Source organism: Dermacentor silvarum, chromosome 3 (assembly GCF_013339745.2).
Source record: "Dermacentor silvarum isolate Dsil-2018 chromosome 3, BIME_Dsil_1.4, whole genome shotgun sequence".
NCBI lineage: Eukaryota > Metazoa > Arthropoda > Arachnida > Ixodida > Ixodidae > Dermacentor > Dermacentor silvarum.
Window position 1 is genome coordinate 148,099,707 of NC_051156.1, and position 17,611 is coordinate 148,117,317.

The 17,611-nt window shown below is 46.5% G+C and overlaps 1 protein-coding gene across 7 annotated transcripts in view; it reads right to left on the reverse strand.

Moving 5' to 3' along the window:
• Window positions 1–17,611, reverse strand: part of LOC119444886 (nose resistant to fluoxetine protein 6) — a 123,832-nt gene that overhangs the window by 88,574 nt on the left and 17,647 nt on the right. For 6 of the 7 annotated variants that reach the window (XM_049663716.1, XM_049663718.1, XM_049663719.1 and 3 more), the window contains exons 7-12: window positions 15,063–15,156; window positions 14,504–14,590; window positions 5,622–5,787; window positions 3,750–3,832; window positions 2,860–2,982; window positions 2,509–2,629 (exon numbers count right to left, since the gene is read on the reverse strand). In XM_049663716.1, coding sequence (XP_049519673.1) covers window positions 2,509–2,629; window positions 2,860–2,982; window positions 3,750–3,832; window positions 5,622–5,787; window positions 14,504–14,590; window positions 15,063–15,156 — 674 coding nt within the window. The remainder of the gene's footprint in view (window positions 1–2,508; window positions 2,630–2,859; window positions 2,983–3,749; window positions 3,833–5,621; window positions 5,788–14,503; window positions 14,591–15,062; window positions 15,157–17,611) is intronic. The other variant, XM_049663720.1, reaches the window with a different exon arrangement.

Sequence of the window (17,611 nt, forward strand, 5' to 3'; positions counted from 1 at the left end):
ATGAAATAATGTTAAAACGTAGCAAAACATACATATCTGCGCATGTGAGCTGTGTTGTTCCACTCTGAGACGAGTCAATGAGCGTCCGAACTACTTAAACAACGGTAACTGTGATCCAGATACATATGTTACTGGCATGTTCATTTATTACTGATTCCCGCTTTTCTTTAACTTCATCACACTTACAGTTTGCGCATGCTATAAAGCATTATTAAGGAAATCTGTGCTCGCATAAGCACTCATTTATAGGTCGTGTTGTTCTCTCGCGAAAACGCGGATGCAATCACTGACACCGTTGGTATAACGGAGCGAGACGGTTGTTTATGCGGCTTTACCGAATGCACCGTCTCTTGTCACCCGTTTGACGCAGAGGTAAACAGTAAGTCACTGGAATTGAGAAATGTGTCAGCATAGCAACACGTACAGATCCACCCATCTATGTAGCGAATGCGGCCGGCAGCCTACGGGTACGGTGACGTACAGGTGTTGGCACAGCTATAGCGCTGTGTCGCCGCTTGCCGCTTAAGGTGTACGCGCCGTGTGAAGTGAATAGTCGTTGATTTCAAATCAGTAAGGCAAGAAACGAACAATAAAAGCAGTTTCCTTCGCCCTGACTGCTTACATTTCAGTTCAGGCCCGCCGGTAGCAGGTGCAAGAACTGGATGACGCCAGGCCTAACCTTCGCTGAACATGAACAACATTGGCTCACACTTCATGTTCTCGGCATGAGAGGGTTGAAGCGTATGCATTTCGACTCCGTAGGCATCTTTGACTAATTTTGAGCATGATTAATACAAATATATATACATTTGTATATATTATACGATCATATATGCAAGCGAAGGCGCTGCGGATATATCGCGCTGTGGGTTCGATGGCCGGTCACGCGGGGTTCGGTGGAACGATGGTAGGCACGCTGATTTTGTCGGTGCCGTCGACATGTACGCCCGTCACAGTACAACTCGCGCTCGAGGCTGTGTGGTTGTCGGCCTCCTATGATAAGATGGTCTCAGTGAGCCAGGCCAATCGTTGGCGTGAGCGTCTGGTCGGTCTCATATCGACCCAGTGTTACCGCGCCTTAAACGAGTACGTGAACTCAGGTGCGCGCTACCTCCACCAGCAAGTGAGGGACCACGCTGCAAGAAGACTTCGCCAGCAACGTGATGTATTTAAGAGTCGCCCAAGTGTAGCAGAGGGGTTTTTCGTTAAATTTGCTAGTAATCAATTACGGCAACTACGTGGCTCAAGGTGCAGTCCCCGGACGACACACTGGCCACTTTATGTTGTAAATTGGAGTAGCAGTTACGCTGCGCACGCTTTAGGCACCGCACCGACGTCGAGGTACCAACTGAGAGTTATAACGTGGTACACGGCACGACATTTTGCAGTAGCGCGCGTCCGAGTGCCCTTTTTTTGCAAATTATGGAGGGGGGGGGATCTTTGACAGGGCTGCGCGGCTGCGCGCGCGTTCCTTCCAAAACGTTTCGCGACGTATCCGCTAGGGCAGGGCCCCGTTATAAGGTGGGGACACTTCTCGGCTTGTTTGCGAGACGCGATCGACCAGATAAAGTAGCAAGGGCGCGCGTCTATCGGCCCAGTGATCGAAGCGGATACCTATCGGCGGAACGACGCAACTTCAGTTATAAAGAACGCAGGCGAGAGCTTGCGCGGACAAGGAACGCTGCCCCCTTACCACGGTGACCTACTTTCACGCGTCACTCAATCATTTCGGATTTCCCGCAAAGCGGCGGTTCCTATAGCAACGGGAGATTAAACAAATAAAAACCTTTCCTGTCACTGGGCCGAACGGCGTGAGCCGTTGTTACTTTATCTGGCCGATCACGTCTCGCGAGTGTCCTCAACTAAAGAGTGTATATCTTACACCGTGGGCAGGGCACATGCACCGTCGCAGCGTGAAAAAGGCGGATTCCCGGCCCGGCCGCATTCATGTGGGGGCGGAGTGCGAAAATGGCCAGCTACACTGATTTCGCTGTACCTCGAATAACCCTATAATGCCCGAAAATGCGGGCCATGATGCCTGCGAGACGCACAGCTCTCGGTGTGCTTGACTGTATGGGCACCGGAGCTCAGAGATATTGTATATTGCGAAAAAGCGCAGTTATCAATAAGGAATTTATTAATATTTGAAAAAGACCCATTTGGGAACACCTTCGAAAATGGGTAAATCTGTAGGTACCTGAGCAGCTTGACTATTTCAGTGGGACCTAAGTTCTGTTCTATAAGAGCCACCGACGTGGCAAGCGTCAAAGGCTTTTTACTCAACCACAAGCGCCCAATTACAAAAAAAAAGAAATCATACGTTGCTATCAACAATGTCACACTTACGTACAAGCGCCGCGAATTTCGGTTCAATGTTCCTAAAATGATACTATGGGCTTCATGTTCTCTTTTCATGTTTAATAACTGCCCTATTACAACTAAATTAAGAAAACTATATTTTTTAAGCATGCGTTGCCTCTTAGCATGTGAGGGCTGTTTAAGAGGTACCTTAGATATTTTCCTTTCCTTGAAGTCGTCTATGACGAGGTACGTCATGCAGCCGCCGAAGTAGCACACGGCGTGATAGTAGGGCCGAATGTAGTAGTCGTCGAGAGTTCGCAGCATGACGCTGAAACGAGTCAAAGAAAATGAAGAATTAGGAAAGAATAACAGAACAACTCTATAGCACGGGGAAGGCGATTACTGCGATTAGTGAAGGACTATAGGTTCTGCCCCCGGTGGCCTATAGTCTCACGACAAAAGAGTGCTACGATGCTGATAGAGGGCTTGGTGAATGTTCCCCGCCCTGGATGCAGTGACTGCATGCACTTATAATTGGCAGTGATCTTCAATACTCACTCCGCATTCGACCCTGGGAAGATCATAAACGGCGACAGCTGAAAGACTGCAACGACGCACGTTCCAGCAATGCAGCCCAGCAGAGATAGAAGGGCGAATGCTCCCACGGTAAGTGTCCTGCGCCTGTGCACGAAGTGTCATTGTTGAACAACATCAATAAGATTGGTCTAACAAAGGAATTTTCCTAACGACCCAAGAGCGATTATTTGAGAGAACGGTTGTGCCAAGGCTTGGGCTTTGAATATGTAATCCAGACTTCATTGATTAAAAAAATTGTCATTAGGGTCAGCACGTTAATAAACCTTTTCTTACGTGAAGCTCAGTCGCCTCGCTGCTTTCGGTATAGAGATGGATTTATTTAATAACGACCCATATTGATGCGAGTGAAATTTACATCAGACTTTCATTAAGTTGGTGCATGATCCTTTGAGCGTGTTTACATTGCTAACTTCCTTTTGAATGTAATCCAGTCGTGAGTTACGCTACGGTTATATCTTAAAGTATTCGACTATGCCAAGAACAAATTCTGCAAGGTGCAACTAAAAGCACTGATATGGGCAAAACACTCGTCTAAAAAGACTTATGCGTGAGAGTATCGTACTGCTGTATGGATGTTTTGTGCTGCTGTATCAGCATTTAACTCAAATTTTAAAAAGGATTTGAATTACTGGCGTGCATTTGTAAGTTCACTTTCAATCGAATCTGACAAGCTCGAGAGCAGATCTTATAGTGATTCTGGGTTGCTTTGTTGGTTTGTACGCGTAAAAAACTGCTGCATTATGCATTTTTTTTATATTTTTCTACACACTGTAACAAGTATTTTCTTTCTAATATTTATTTTCTATATGTGGTACTTCTCGTTATGCAGTTCCTTTTTTGAAAGCGCTCACCGTTTGAATATCAGCAGTGTGACAAGAGAGACGACGAACAGTTGGAAATCCGTTGACAAGTACCACGTGTGCGGTATGACATCCTGGCGCAAAAAAAAGGAAAGGATATTGCACAAAAACGATGTTCACTGTTATTAGAGTAGAGAGAGAGAAAGCGCATGACTTGTGTCTACTTCCTTGTCCCGTCTAAGTCACGCGCTTGTTAAACCAGCCAATAAGGAAGCACCTAATCCAGCAACACGTTCCATTAGGAAAGAGAAAGTTTTGTAACAAAACACACTTCTACACTGCGTGTTTGTAGCAGCCTAGATGCTGCTTAGGGGGATAGAAGTGCAGTAAGAGAGACAGAGCTTGGGGTGGATATTGAAAAGAAGTAGATAGGCAAAAAGGTGAACTTGGTATTGACATACACAATAAGGTTCGATGGATTACATGCGAAATCAAGCCGACGCAAAAACGAAGTTGGGTCATTCTAATGTCCGTAATGCCATTTCCTGGCAAATCAGTTCTTCAAATGTCCGGAAGGTGGCAGGAATGTCCATGCAAGGAAAAAATCCCAGTCATTGCACTCTCTGAATGACGGCTACCAGCGAAGCTGTTCTTCAGCAGTACGCACTACACGCGGCATGGCCGTACCAGCGCACTCAACATGCTAACTGCCTATTCGGTTCTTTGCGCTGGCGCTTAAATGCAGCGGGTGGCTTGTTAGCAACCCCTTGTCACACCAAATGATCGATGCGCGCAATGGCTATTAGCGATCCCTCGGCGCAGCCAAACCAAGCTGCTGGCGAAGTGAGGTGCTGGGGTAGCTGTCAAAGCGGCATCACCTTCTCACTTCGCAACATCTCGAACGTTACCAATCACGATCAAATTGTTCTCTAACCAGTCTGTCGCACACCGCACAACTGCATCCGAAATGCCTGTCCAGAAAATCCCTCTGAAATTTCGCATACGCACCCTTGTGATCGTCCAATTTACTGGCATGGTAAACATTCCAACACCCGTAAAGTATGTATTAAAAATTTCATAAAATCCGTGAATCCATTCGCAGTCATTTTAGTCATTTCTAAATGGTATGCACAAAAAACAGTCAAACCGACATGGCTAACAATTAATTTACGGTTTATATGAAGATGATCTATTAGTGATTTGAGCTAGATAACTGAATATGATTGAAGATCTATATTTTAAAGCTTTATTCGTTTCGAACAATAAGAGCACGTCTATTGAAAACAATGCATTCCTCAGTTCACTGTGCCATGTAGGTAGGTACAACCCATTCGAGAAAAGGCGTCGTTCAAGTGGGGAGGTAGTCTGTCAGGTCATGCCCTCCAGCCACCTACCCTAATTTTCGTCAACATAACTTTGAAGAAGGAGTCTTTAAGCAACTGCGTATTGATTGTGCCAGCACATCGCTTTATTGTCCCAAACGCACAACTGCTGCACACAGTTCGCAGCACCCTCCCTGCACACCGTTTCGGCTTTTAACAGTTGCTGCTCTTTCTCAACGGATGTATTGAAGTCCTTATAGCATAATTGCTGCGAAAATTTTAAAACTTAACATTTTTATTACGCAGTCCCAACCGATGTAACATATATGGGAAACATTGTAATGGTTGGTAAACATCAATAATTTGCATGGGAGATTCCAAGTTTGTGCTTTTCATATTCCTTTAGTGCAGACCTGACACACTTACATGACTGTAACCTGTATTTGAAAAAAGCTAATGTTGAAACAAGCGAGCAGGCCATATAACCTGCGCTGAAGTGTAGGTCGCCAGCATTTATAGTCAATGTATAATGCAACGACCTAAATGCACCGCATAGTACAAAGACGTCTTTCATAAAGACGATATCTTAGTTGACACTTACTCGTTCGCTGATCGTATCGAAATTTCGGATCTGTAGAACCAAGTACCACCAGTGAGAGGCCACCTCGTTGTGCAGGTCTTGGAAGAATGCCTTCGTGTTGGGACCCGTGACGAAGGGATGAAGCGCGTACAGGCACATGATGATGAAAAACAGGGGAATACAAGTCCTGCAGAGAGAATTATATAATTACTCTCCTCAAAGTGAATACAGGAGAATGCCATCATCTCTCCTAGACCATAACTTCGCCAGCTAGGGTGTACATTTATGTGTGCAGAACTCGCATTTCCCGATACATTTCAGCACTGCGATGAAAAATTAAAAAAACAATCAATACATGGACATTAAGGCTGTGGGTTAACGGGGCCCTCTGCTTACCAAATGTCTCTCACATTAAGAGGAAGCTTTAGCCTGGGCCCAACTACGACGCTGCCTATTCAAATACATGTAAAACGCAGAAACGCTTTTCTGAGATAACCCCTGGACCGATTTTAACGAAGAGAAAGTTAAATTCTAGTGACTGTTGGAAGCGGGGTTTCGATTTAGGGCCTAAATTTTTTAACGAATTTTCAAACATTTGAAAGCTAAAAAAAATAGAAGCACAAGTTTACAAATTAATAGCACTGATTCAAGAACAGATATCGTGGTTCCATAAACGGCATCTATTAGATCATTCAAAGCGGAGAAATTTGATATGTCAATTTATATCTCACAGGAATTAGTTACATTGTGGGCTAGGGTTCTGCAAAAGCTGTATTTCCATATTACAAATGTTCTTGAGATTCATGCGTAACAGGTAATTTTTGTGCGCTTTTGATGTACTATTAGATGGGAATCAAAGAATTGTTATATCATTTTTCGTTGCTGAGTTACATAGTTGTAAACTTGATAGTCTCGTTTTCTGAACATTTATGATTTTTGTCAATTCTTCATAAAAACTTCACGACATAAATAAAAAAATTTGAAACCAACGGTCCCTATATTTTAAGTTTTCTTTTAAATGCAACATAGCTCGGCAAATTTGGTGCAGTGGTTGCCGATAAAAACGAATTCTCCTTGTACGTATATTTAGATAGGAGCACCCGAGTTAAAGCTTCCTCCTAACGCGATAGCTTTAGGGGCCTCCTGTAGCGAAAAATCCGCTGCCGGCGTCGAGCGTGCGGCGCCAACCTTCATGTGAGGGAAAAAATTATTCCGAACCACGCATACCGAACCGAGCAGGTTCTTTGCTCCGTGTGGCGCAAAGGCGTTAGTGGACTAACTCAATTTATCTACGTAAAATGCGTCAGAAAAGTAATAAAGTAAGACATAACCACAACCTACAGACACGATAGCGTCGGATTGTAATTGGAATATACGAGTAAACATAACTCCGTTACGAGGAAACTCAAGCACAAACCTCTTTTCCAGCTTTTCTATCATTCATAGAGTGGAGCGCCGCATTCGCTTCCTTGAAACAGCGCCATCCAGATGGCGCTGTCCTGCGCGCATCCGCGGCAGCAGCGCGCGGACGCGCAGGTGGAGGAAAAAAAAGGAAGCTGCAGTTGCCGGGAAGCGTCAGAAGCAGTCAGAGATCTTTGAATGCTATCACGTTCCACTTTTAAAGGCGAAGCTTAAGCATCCTCCAAATTATGTTACTGCCTTCCACAGCAGCGCACGCCCAATACGTTATGCAGTAAACTGATCAAAGCAGTTTAAGATGACAAATCAGGGCTTGCCACAAAGCGAGAGAGAGAGTCAACTTTTATTCGTGCCAGCAATTCACGAGGGCGGACGCAGCTTCCCGCCGCCGAGCAGACGGCCGAGATCCACTGGGTCTCGGCGGCTGCCTCGGCTAGCTGGATGGCCGATGACCTGGTCTTGCTGGTCTGAGCTGAGCAGCAGGGTCTGCCACTGCTTCCGGTTTTGAATTTTGCGGCCCTCGAAAGGAGCCGCCTTCGAGCATGCCCATAAAATACGTGGCAGATCGCCCTTCCTTTACATAATTTGCATTGATCGTTGTATTGCCCTAGATAGAATCTGCTGCAGGCCACCGGGTTTGGATACATGTTTGTTTGCAGGAGGCGCCAAGCCACCTCCTGTTTCCTGGTTAGCGCGGGATGAGCTGGTGGGTACCGGGCCCTTCCCAGCCGATAGTAATTGGTTATTTCTTTGTAGCTGACCACGCGGTCTCCTCTCGTTCCCGGCTGGGCGGGCTCACTTGCTCGGCGAGTAAGTCCTCGAGCTACGTTGTGAGCCGCCTCGTTGCCGGGGAGAGAGGAGTTCGCGGGTGCCCAAATAATTTGTATCGTCCCGCGATGACGGTCGCTGTTATTGTTTAGAATTTTGAGCGCCTCTGGCGAGATGCGTCCTTTCGCGAAGTTATGAACTGCAATTTTTCAGTCGCTTACGATAATTTTTTATTTCGTGGAGGCCACCGCTAATGCTATGGCGGCTTCCTCCGCAACTGTGGCGTTGTCCGTTCTCACGGTGCCGCTCGCGAAGGGTACTCCGTCCGCGTTTACCGCTACTCCGGACATCCCTTTGCGTTCTCTGTATTCCGCGGCGCCTACGTAGGCCACGCCCTCTACGTCATGGTATTTGTGCTCAATGTCGCGCGCCCTTATTTCCTCTCGACGCTCCTTGTGGTGCTGCTGGTGCATGTTCTTGGGCAGTGGAGGAATTTTAAATTTCCTCCTTGTCTCTAGTGGAATGCTTAGTTTCGTGCCGTGTTGCGCTTCATATCGAATTTTGAGTTTCTGCAGAATGTGTAGCCCCGTTGGGGTTTGTGTGAGTCTTTCGTATCGGGCGGTAGTGTGCGCCTCGATTAGTTCGTCAAGCGTGTTGTGTAGCTCCAGCTCTAAGCACGTGCCATCATCCACTATCAGTTGTGGCCTCTGGCTAATCAGCCGCAACAGCGCGTGCCAACGCTTACCCACGTCAGCTCGAGCGGCGCAGATAGACACAATTGTGTTCGTAAGGCTGCTACACCCCTATCATAGAAATATCTGCTTAAATCGTCATCTGCGTTGGCTGTTTCGGTTTTGTGAATCGACTTACGCTATTGGCGTAAGTACTGATGTTCGCACCTCTGCTACCATACCATACGTATTTTTTCGACTGCAGAGCTCGTCTTTGCATCGGCGGGCATCGCAAGCATGGTGATCGTATTAACAATTTTACATTGGTGAATACGCTTTTTTCTTACGATTATTCTTACTCCAAAATTTCTTTGTAAGTTCGCTTAGTGAATTCCGCCCCTGGGTCCGAATTCACAAAGCTCTTCATTCGTAAGTGCTCCTTGTTATTGGTAAGTCAGCTTCTGTAATAATATGTACAGCGTCAGGATTGGTTAGAATTTTCTCTTAAGAACAATGCTAGCTTAAGAATAAGGTTTTGTGAATTCGGGCCCTGATGCTCTCATATTAACACAATAGTAATAAGGGCGCCATGTCGCAGAAAATCCTGTGTCGGCGTCGGCGGCGTTGTCCGTTAGGTAAAATTATATTTAGATATATGTATCTGCCACGCCTTGCTATATGACATGTGGTAAATATGGGTTATATTGCCACACCTTTATATCAATAAAGTTGTTGATAGTTTGTCTTACGTTCTTGACCAAGTTATTCCTCCTAATTTTGAGAATGATAGCCCACAAGCAAATGTCATGAAACAAAACACCGACAGCGCAAGCCTTTTGTGTTATATCTTCTCAAATGGAAATATTAAAAGAGCGAAACAATAACACAAACATGAAAATGATATAATTCTTTTGGCGCAGCTGTGCACACCTCAGGGATCGGTCCACACAAGAGGCCGCGTTCTACCAGGAAGCTCGCCTTCGTGCATTGCGTTCGCCGCCAGCGTTTCCCGGTAAACATTACGGTTACATAAGCTGTAGTTGCCGGGAAGTGAGAAAAACAGTCAAGGATCTTTGAATGCTATCGCGTTCCATTCTTCAAGGCGAAGCCTTAAGCGTCCTCCAAGTTTTTCACATCCATGCTGTGAGTATTGCCAAACAGAAGCACATTATTGTAGGCACGGCAATGTATGTGTGACGTGCACATTTTCACCAGTAGTGGTGAAGGTATAGCTAATAAAGCCCCTATATATAAAAAGTAGCGCCATTCTTAGATCTTTCCGTCACCGCGCTCATCCCGGCGTTTCCTCCTCGTCGCCTCCTGTCGCCCAGCCTCCTCCGCTCCTCCATATGCCTGCCGGTTTTGCTTCGCCCAGCCATGGCGACTCCACTCTATCCCTTCTTTCGCTCCCACTTACCCCTCCCCGTTGGCGCTGAGCCGTGCTCCCTCAAGGGCTGCAGAAGATAGCGCCAACCTTTCCCTTTCCCTCAAGAACCACTTATCATCCATTGGCCAATCCATGTCACGTGGAAGCACGCGTTGCGCTTTTGTATATTTTTTTTCTTTCCAGCGCGCTCCGACTGCCATTCTCGGGCCTGTGCGACGAAACTGCTGTACACAAAAACGCATGGAGGAAGGAAACAAAACAGGAGAGGCCCTGACGTCACTTTTTTGAAGCCGGAAGTGCAGCCATGTTGGTGTGCCACCTCTCTTCGCGCCTCCAATCAGGGGTTCTGCAGCTCGCCGGAGCAGATGGGCGCGAACTTTGAACTTGCATCGTTACGAGCCGCCGGAAGTGTGTGCTGCCGACGCGCGTCAAAACAAAGCCTACAAAACTTCTGTAGCATTTTTAGTGAAGCAGACGCGCTCCTGTGTTTTTTCGTGGCACGTTGAAGAAGACGACGAAGACCCGCGCCGTGATTGCTTGAGTGTATCTGTTGCTGGTTGACACTCACACTCACAGACCCAAAACCCAACTTTCAAGCTTACACACAACACTCCAAAGTCAGCTTTTCTCGCGAACAAAATGTGCTGCGGGAAATACACCAGCGCAAAAATCTTATCTCACTTTTCAGAGACCGAGAGCAGCAGCGAATGCTTCAGGAGCGCGGTTGCCATAGCAACGTTGACATTTGGTGTACCCGTCCCAGTGATCCTTTGCGAAAAACAGCACGTGACTTCCGCCACACCTTCTCCAATACGTTCGTGCAGGCCAGGGCCTCTCCTGGGGTTTCCTTCCTCCATGCACAAACGGATCAAACGTGTTAGGGACAAGAACTTCGTTGTGATAGCATGCTGCTACGCCTTAAGTTGCCGCAACCGACAAGGCGACGGCAAAAGGCGTTTCTTGTTTACCATCCGGCGTGTGCGAACGCTTGCTGCACACTTGATATTTGCGCCGTCTCGCATCGTCGCGTTGCTACTTCCAAAACGGCATTATTAAGACCAGTTACCGACTGACGAAGCAAAATCGCGCCTTAAAAACTTCTCCGCAGGGCGCGATCGAAGTTTTCCTCGGATTTCCTCTGGTAGCGCGTTAGCTGTCGTCTGCCACGGCAGGCCCGACGCAGGCGGCGCCACTGTCGATATCGCGCTTATCGCGCCGAGCGCGATAGTGGAACGGAGGAGGAGGGAAGTGGATGGCGCTACTTTTTATATATAGGGGCTTTAATAGCTAAGCCTTCACTTTTCATTTTTCGTTCTTTGTTCTGATTAAGTGCGACATAGCTGACAGTAAACTAAATGAAGATTTTTTTTTTGTGGTTAAGAGGAGTAACTTAAAACTACCCAGAAGATAATCCTGCCACGGTGACTTCTGTTTCTTCGTAGTCTAGAACACCTTGGAATAAAATACGATAACACAGACGCGTTTCCTCATCATCTGCCTGTATTTATGTCCACTCCAGGACGAAGGCCTCTCCCTGTGATCTCCAATTACCCCTGTCTTGCGCTAGCTGATTCCAACTTGCGCCTGCTAATTTCCTAACTTCATAACTCCACCTAGTTTCATTTCCTAACTTCATCACTCCACCCAGCGAAGACAGGCTGTTCTTCCCAGTCCTGCCCTCGCTGCTTTTCATTGCTATAGCAATTATACGAGGTCTGTTACAAAAGTATGCGACCTTTGGCCGAAGAAAAAAAAAACTAGCATAACTGGAGCGTTGGAAACCTAATCACCCTCAAAGTAGTCTCCTTGGGACTCCACACACTTCTCCCAGCGGTACTGACATTGTTGGAAGCATTCCGAGAAGGCCTCTTTCGGAATGGTGTTTAGCTCAGCTGTCGTTGCAGACATAATGTCCTCTCTTGTCTGAAATCGCGCTCCTTTCAATGGCCTCTTGATTTTGGGAAACAGCCAGAAGTCGCAGGGGGCCATATCAGGAGAGTAAGGAGCCTGTTGAAATACAGGAGTCTGGTTTTTCGCCAAAAAAAGTCTGAATCAAGTGCTAGGAATGTGCAGGAGAATTGCCGTGATGGATGCGCCAATGTCCTGTTCACCACAACTCCGGTCTCTTGCGCCGCACAGCATCACGTAGGCGACGGAGGACATCCCTGTAGTACTCGTTGGTGATTGTTAGACCCTCTGGTGCGTACTCGTGGTGTACCACACCGCGGGAGTCAAAGAAAGCAGTCAGCATCACTTTGACGTTGCTGCACACTTGGCAGGCCTTCTTTGGTCTTGGTGACGTGTAATGCTTCCACTGTGATGACTGGAATTTGGTTTCTGGGTCGTAACCGTACACCCAAGACTCGTCACCAGTGATTATGGTGTTCATGAAGTCGGGGTCACTATTTGTGGAATCCAGCACGTCCTGTGAGACTTCAACACGAAGTTGCTTTTGCTCCACCATGAGCAGCTTCGGCACGAATTTCGCCGCAACTCTCTTCATGGCCAAATCTTCGGTCATAATAGAATGTGCAGAAAAAGTGCTGATGCCCACCTCGTCCGAATTTCTCGGATAGTCACACAACGGTCCCGCATCACCACAGCGTTCACTTCGGGAATGACCAGGACATTTCGGCATGTTGATGGTCGACCGGAGCATGGCTCGCTCTCCACCGTTGTGCGGCCGTCTTTAAACCGGTTGTACCACCCCTTAATCTGTGTGCTGCTTATAGCATCGTCACTGAAAGCTGTCTGAATCTTCCGAATGGTTTCCACTTGGCTGTCGCCCAGTTTCTGCCAAATTTGATGCAGTAGCACTGCTCCAGTCGCTCCGTCATTTTCCTTGCAATAAAAAAACCAACGAGAGCACTGCACACTACCTCACTCAAATGCTGCGTCCCAGCGACTGACGCTATCGGCTGGCGGGAAAAAATTCGCGCATGCTCACAACGGTTCAAGGTCGGCTGATTCTTCATAGCTCATTTTTCTGCAAACTAGGCAGACTCATTTTACGGCTGCGAGTTACAACCACCTTAAGACATAGGCAAGTAATGACTACTATAATAATTTTTCTAGCTTTACCAAGTACATCCAGTAACTATTCAAGGAAGGAAGGAAGGAAAGAGTGGAGAAGGAAAGGCAGGGAGGTTAACCAGTTCAGCACAACCGGTTTGCTACCCTACACATGGGAGCGGGATGAGGGGGAATGAAAGATGGGGAGGAGAGAGAGAGAGAGAGCACACAGCACAGCACACACATCGTCAGTCACAGTCCGTCACTCTTGCGTGGTACCTGACATCACTGTCACAGCCGCTTGTCCAAGCCCGTTGCCTTTAAAAACCGAAGCAGTCCCTTCGTCGCCTTCAGCTGCGACGTCTTCTGTCGACGACATGTGAAAATCACTTCAGCTGACATTGGTCTGTTGTCAAGGTGCGCTAGAACGGACGCCAGGGACTGTCTCTGAACATTATATTCAGGACAGTCGCATAGAATGTGTTCCAGCGTCTCCTCGCAAAGACAGGCTTCGCAAAGAGCGTTGTCGGCCATTCCAATCAGAAATGAGTAAGATTTAGTGAATGCCACCCCTAGCCATAGGCGATAAAGCATAGTGGCCTCTCTTCGGCGGAGTCCAGATGGCATACAGAGATGCATCAAAGAGGGCAGGTGGTAGTGACGATTGCTGCGGTTGGCCTGGCCGCTGGGTGTGCACCATAGAGAGAGCGTGATCTCCTGGGCAAGCACTCGAAGTCTGCTGGCATGCAGCGTCGGACCGTGAGAGTGGTATGGCCTCTTCCTGTGTGTCGTCAAGAGCTGCCCGAGCGGCATTATCCGCGTCTTCGTTCCCTATGACACCGCAGTGACTTGGAAACCACTGAAATGCCACGTGGTGTCCTTTCTCATGTGATGTATGGAGTAGGTGCCTAATATCGAATACGAGCTGTTCGTATGGCCCGCGACGCAGAGCTGATAGCACAGATTGTAGGGCTGCCTTAGAGTCACTGAATATTGACCATTTAACTATTCAAGACTGGCAAAAGATTTAGTGTCATGCACAAGGCGGAAGTTAGATGTAGTTCGTAAGGGATTTGTATGTGCATGTATATTTCGTATGATGTCTCCGCGCAGCTGATTGTAACTTCCCATTTATTGCGTTTATTCGGACAATGCATTACAAATTTGTATATCATTGTTACGCATCATAATACATTCACGGGCGAGTTGGTGCGTATTCATGATAAACTTGCACACAAACAGGCCAACACAACAAGGAGAAAGGACAAGGCGCTGCTCTCAATAGACATCTTGATTACGTCACACCTCTACTTCTAAGAAAACGGGCGTAAGGAACATGCTTTTATTGCTGTGTACAACACTGAAATTTGGGTTTCGGAATCCTTTATATCATTCGCTCTCCTGATTTGTCTCGCATGAAGGCTTCTCTCTGCATATGCTCCTTAGGTCTGTTTATATATATATATATATATATATATATATATATATATATATAAGCAGGACTATGACGTAATTAAGATGCCGCATGAGAGTAGTGTCTCATCCAGTCTCCTTGTTAGTGTCCTACTGTTTGGGTTAAAATTTCTTATGAATGACTACACATAGTTGCCTCGTCAAGATGCAAAACAATCACAAGCGCTTCCTACCTTATCAGCCGTCTGGTCACACCGATTATGAAGACAATGGGTCCATTTCTCTTCTGCCTTGTGACAGTAAGGCATAGAAAGAATCCGCTGCAAAAAAAATATTGTCTTGGAGCATCTGGAGACAATAATAGAATGTATGCGGTATCGTGAACAAATAAGCCATGCGAAAATTATTGACCAAGCAACCAATTCACCAAGCTGTTTCGTGTTAGCGCAGAGTTGCCCAGAAAGAGGGATTTACGTAGATACCACAGTCAACCATGCGATTAAGTAAAATACCATCATTTTAAGCGACCAATGTTTCTGACCTTGCCCGTGCGAGAGAGAAACATATGGTATATTTGAAATAGTCATGATGTTCTTTCTTTAGGAATACTAACACAACACACAACTCCCGCTCGCACCCACCCCCGAAAAAAAGAAAAAAAAACGCCTAGCCCTCGGCGGGCGTTATATTAAGTTACTGGGACATTAAGGTATTCTTGACTATAGCTAAAGTGAAGTTCCGCTGTGTTATTGGTATATCATATATGTGTCGGCGACACGTATATATACTTACCTCAAAAAGAAGAAAGTGTCGACGCTGCTGAATCCAGCAGTTATGATCATAAATGACCATCTGTCTGATAGGAGGAACAAGTTCAGCAACCCAGCTGAAAAGAGTAGAAAGAGTTTCCACGACATCAATCTGCAAATACGAGTGAATAGCCTCATGTGCAGAACAAGCAATAGGGGTCACAAACAAATGCCCACTGCATCCTCAAGACGACTAACTGGCATGGCTATAGTTGGTTAAGATGGTCTGCGAAAACAAATATTCAATGTTTAAAGAGTTAAATGGACTCATAAATAATTTGACTGCACGAATCTTCGGGATCGACTTACATTTTTACACTGCACTATTTTCGCGATGGGCCCAGATTTTCACGATGATGACGCGTTAAAAAATTTCCGGTTTTTTTTTCATCTGATTATAAAACACGCCGTTGCGGCGGAGAACCGCCCATGGCTTAGCTATTACAGGATCTAGAACAGTGTTTTCTAGAGGTCCTCTGTTCTAATTCGGCCGTTGGACAATTTAACTGGTTCGTTATTTACAAAATCACAGTTTCGCCACAAGGGCGAAGCGTTGAATTTGATGGCGACAGGTAAACATAAGCTAAATACACACGCCTGGGACGGCGTGCGCAGACACACATGAACGAAGAGAACTGGATGACCGCGAGCTGTATCGGTTAGAAGTACAGGTATCGTCCACATTGTCGCCTTGCGTCGTCCCCGCGCTCCTGAACTGCGGCATGCTCATGGCGGGTACGATGAGCGCCTGCTTCGCGCTTTTTCCAAGAGCAGGGCTTTGTCAACGTTGTCACTCAGCCTTGGCTTCCTTTTCAAGATGCGCGGCGTCTGAGTGCCTCCGCATTGAGCTGAAGCGAGCGCCTGCACCCGCATCTGGACCATGGAGTGGTCTTGGCTCTATTAGGGCCAGCCTTGCTTCATTGCGATTAGCGTTTCGCTGGAGCTCCTCGGCCAGCGCTCTGACAATTTGCACGGGGTCATAGTTGCGCGTTGTGAGGGACGCGGTGCTTCACTTCAGAAAGCCGGCACCAGCAGGTACTGCCATGGCTACTACGTGTGGGAAAACAATGACGCCAGCCGGCAGAGTCTGCATAGGCTGCGTAGCAATTCGTTCCAGCAAACTGAGCTGCCTAACCTGAGGTCTTAAAATGCAGCTTCCTTTGTGCATTTGTTGGGGTGATTGCAACCCGAACACCTAGACATATTTCGTCCCCTGGTGTTCAATTTCTGACGCATAAGAAAATCCGCCTTTTAATGTGAGTAATGTTTCTCATAAAACGCAATAAAACTAAAGAAATCAGTACGTCTGTTTCTAATTATCGACGCCTGTTAGAAATTGCGTGGAGTGTTCCATTAATTGACAATGCAATAAAACGTAATGACCGTCGTAGCACGCTGGCTTCCGCGCAAGAATTTCTTGAGGATATTCTATTTCGCCTGCTCAGGTATGCGCCCGAAGGCTAATGGTTAGAATATGGGGCTGCTATGCTAGGGTAGAAAGTAGAAAGTTACCTATCAAGAAAGGGGTCAGCCAACGAGGCACAATCTCTAAAATACTATTCACTGCATGCTAAAGGGAAGTATTCAAGCTCTAAGACTGGGAAGGCTTAGGATTGAAAATCCACGGCGATTATCTCAGCAGCCTTCGGTTTGCAGATGACATTGTCCTATTCAGCAACAATGGGGACGAATTACAGCAAACGATTGAGGGCCTTAGCCGAGAAAATGTAAGAGTATAAGAGCATTAATAAGCAGAAGACAAAGATAATGTTCAATAGCCTGGCAAGGAAACAACAATTCAGGATCGCCAGTCGGCCTCTAGAATTTGTAAGGAGTACGTTTATCTAGCTCAATTACTCGCAGGGTACCCTGATCATGAGAAGGAAATTTACAGAAGAATAAAATTAGGTTGGAGTGCTAATGGCAGGCATGGCCAAATCCTGACTGGTAGCTTACCACTATCGTTAAAAAGAAGAGTGTACAAGAGAGAGATCAAAATTTATTTACAGAAAAACGTAGAGGTCGGTCTGTGATGTAACTTGCTCTGGCCTGCTACACTCCACTGGAGAAAAGGGACGGGGAGGAAAAGGGCTAATGAATGATGGCGATGATGATAAGAGTAGGAGGTGTGTATATACAAGTTTACAACGCTGTGGCATATCTCTAAAGCCGTGCGTCCAGCCATTGCATACTACCGGTGCTAACATATAGTGCAGAAACTTGGAGGTTAACAAAGAAGCTCGAGAACAAGTTGAGTACTTCACAAAGAGCAATAGAACGAAAAATGTTTGGCCTAACGACATGAGAATGGAAGAGAGCGGTGTGGATCAGAGAGCAAACGGGGAGAACCCATATTCTAATTGACATTAAGAGAAAAAACTGGATCTGGGGAGGCAACGTAATGCGTAGAATGGATAACCATTGGATCATTAGAGTTACAGAATGGATACCAAGAAAAAGGAAGCGCAGTCGAGGACGGCAGAAAACTAGGTGGGGTGATGAAGTTAAGAAATTTGCAGGCACAAGTTGAAA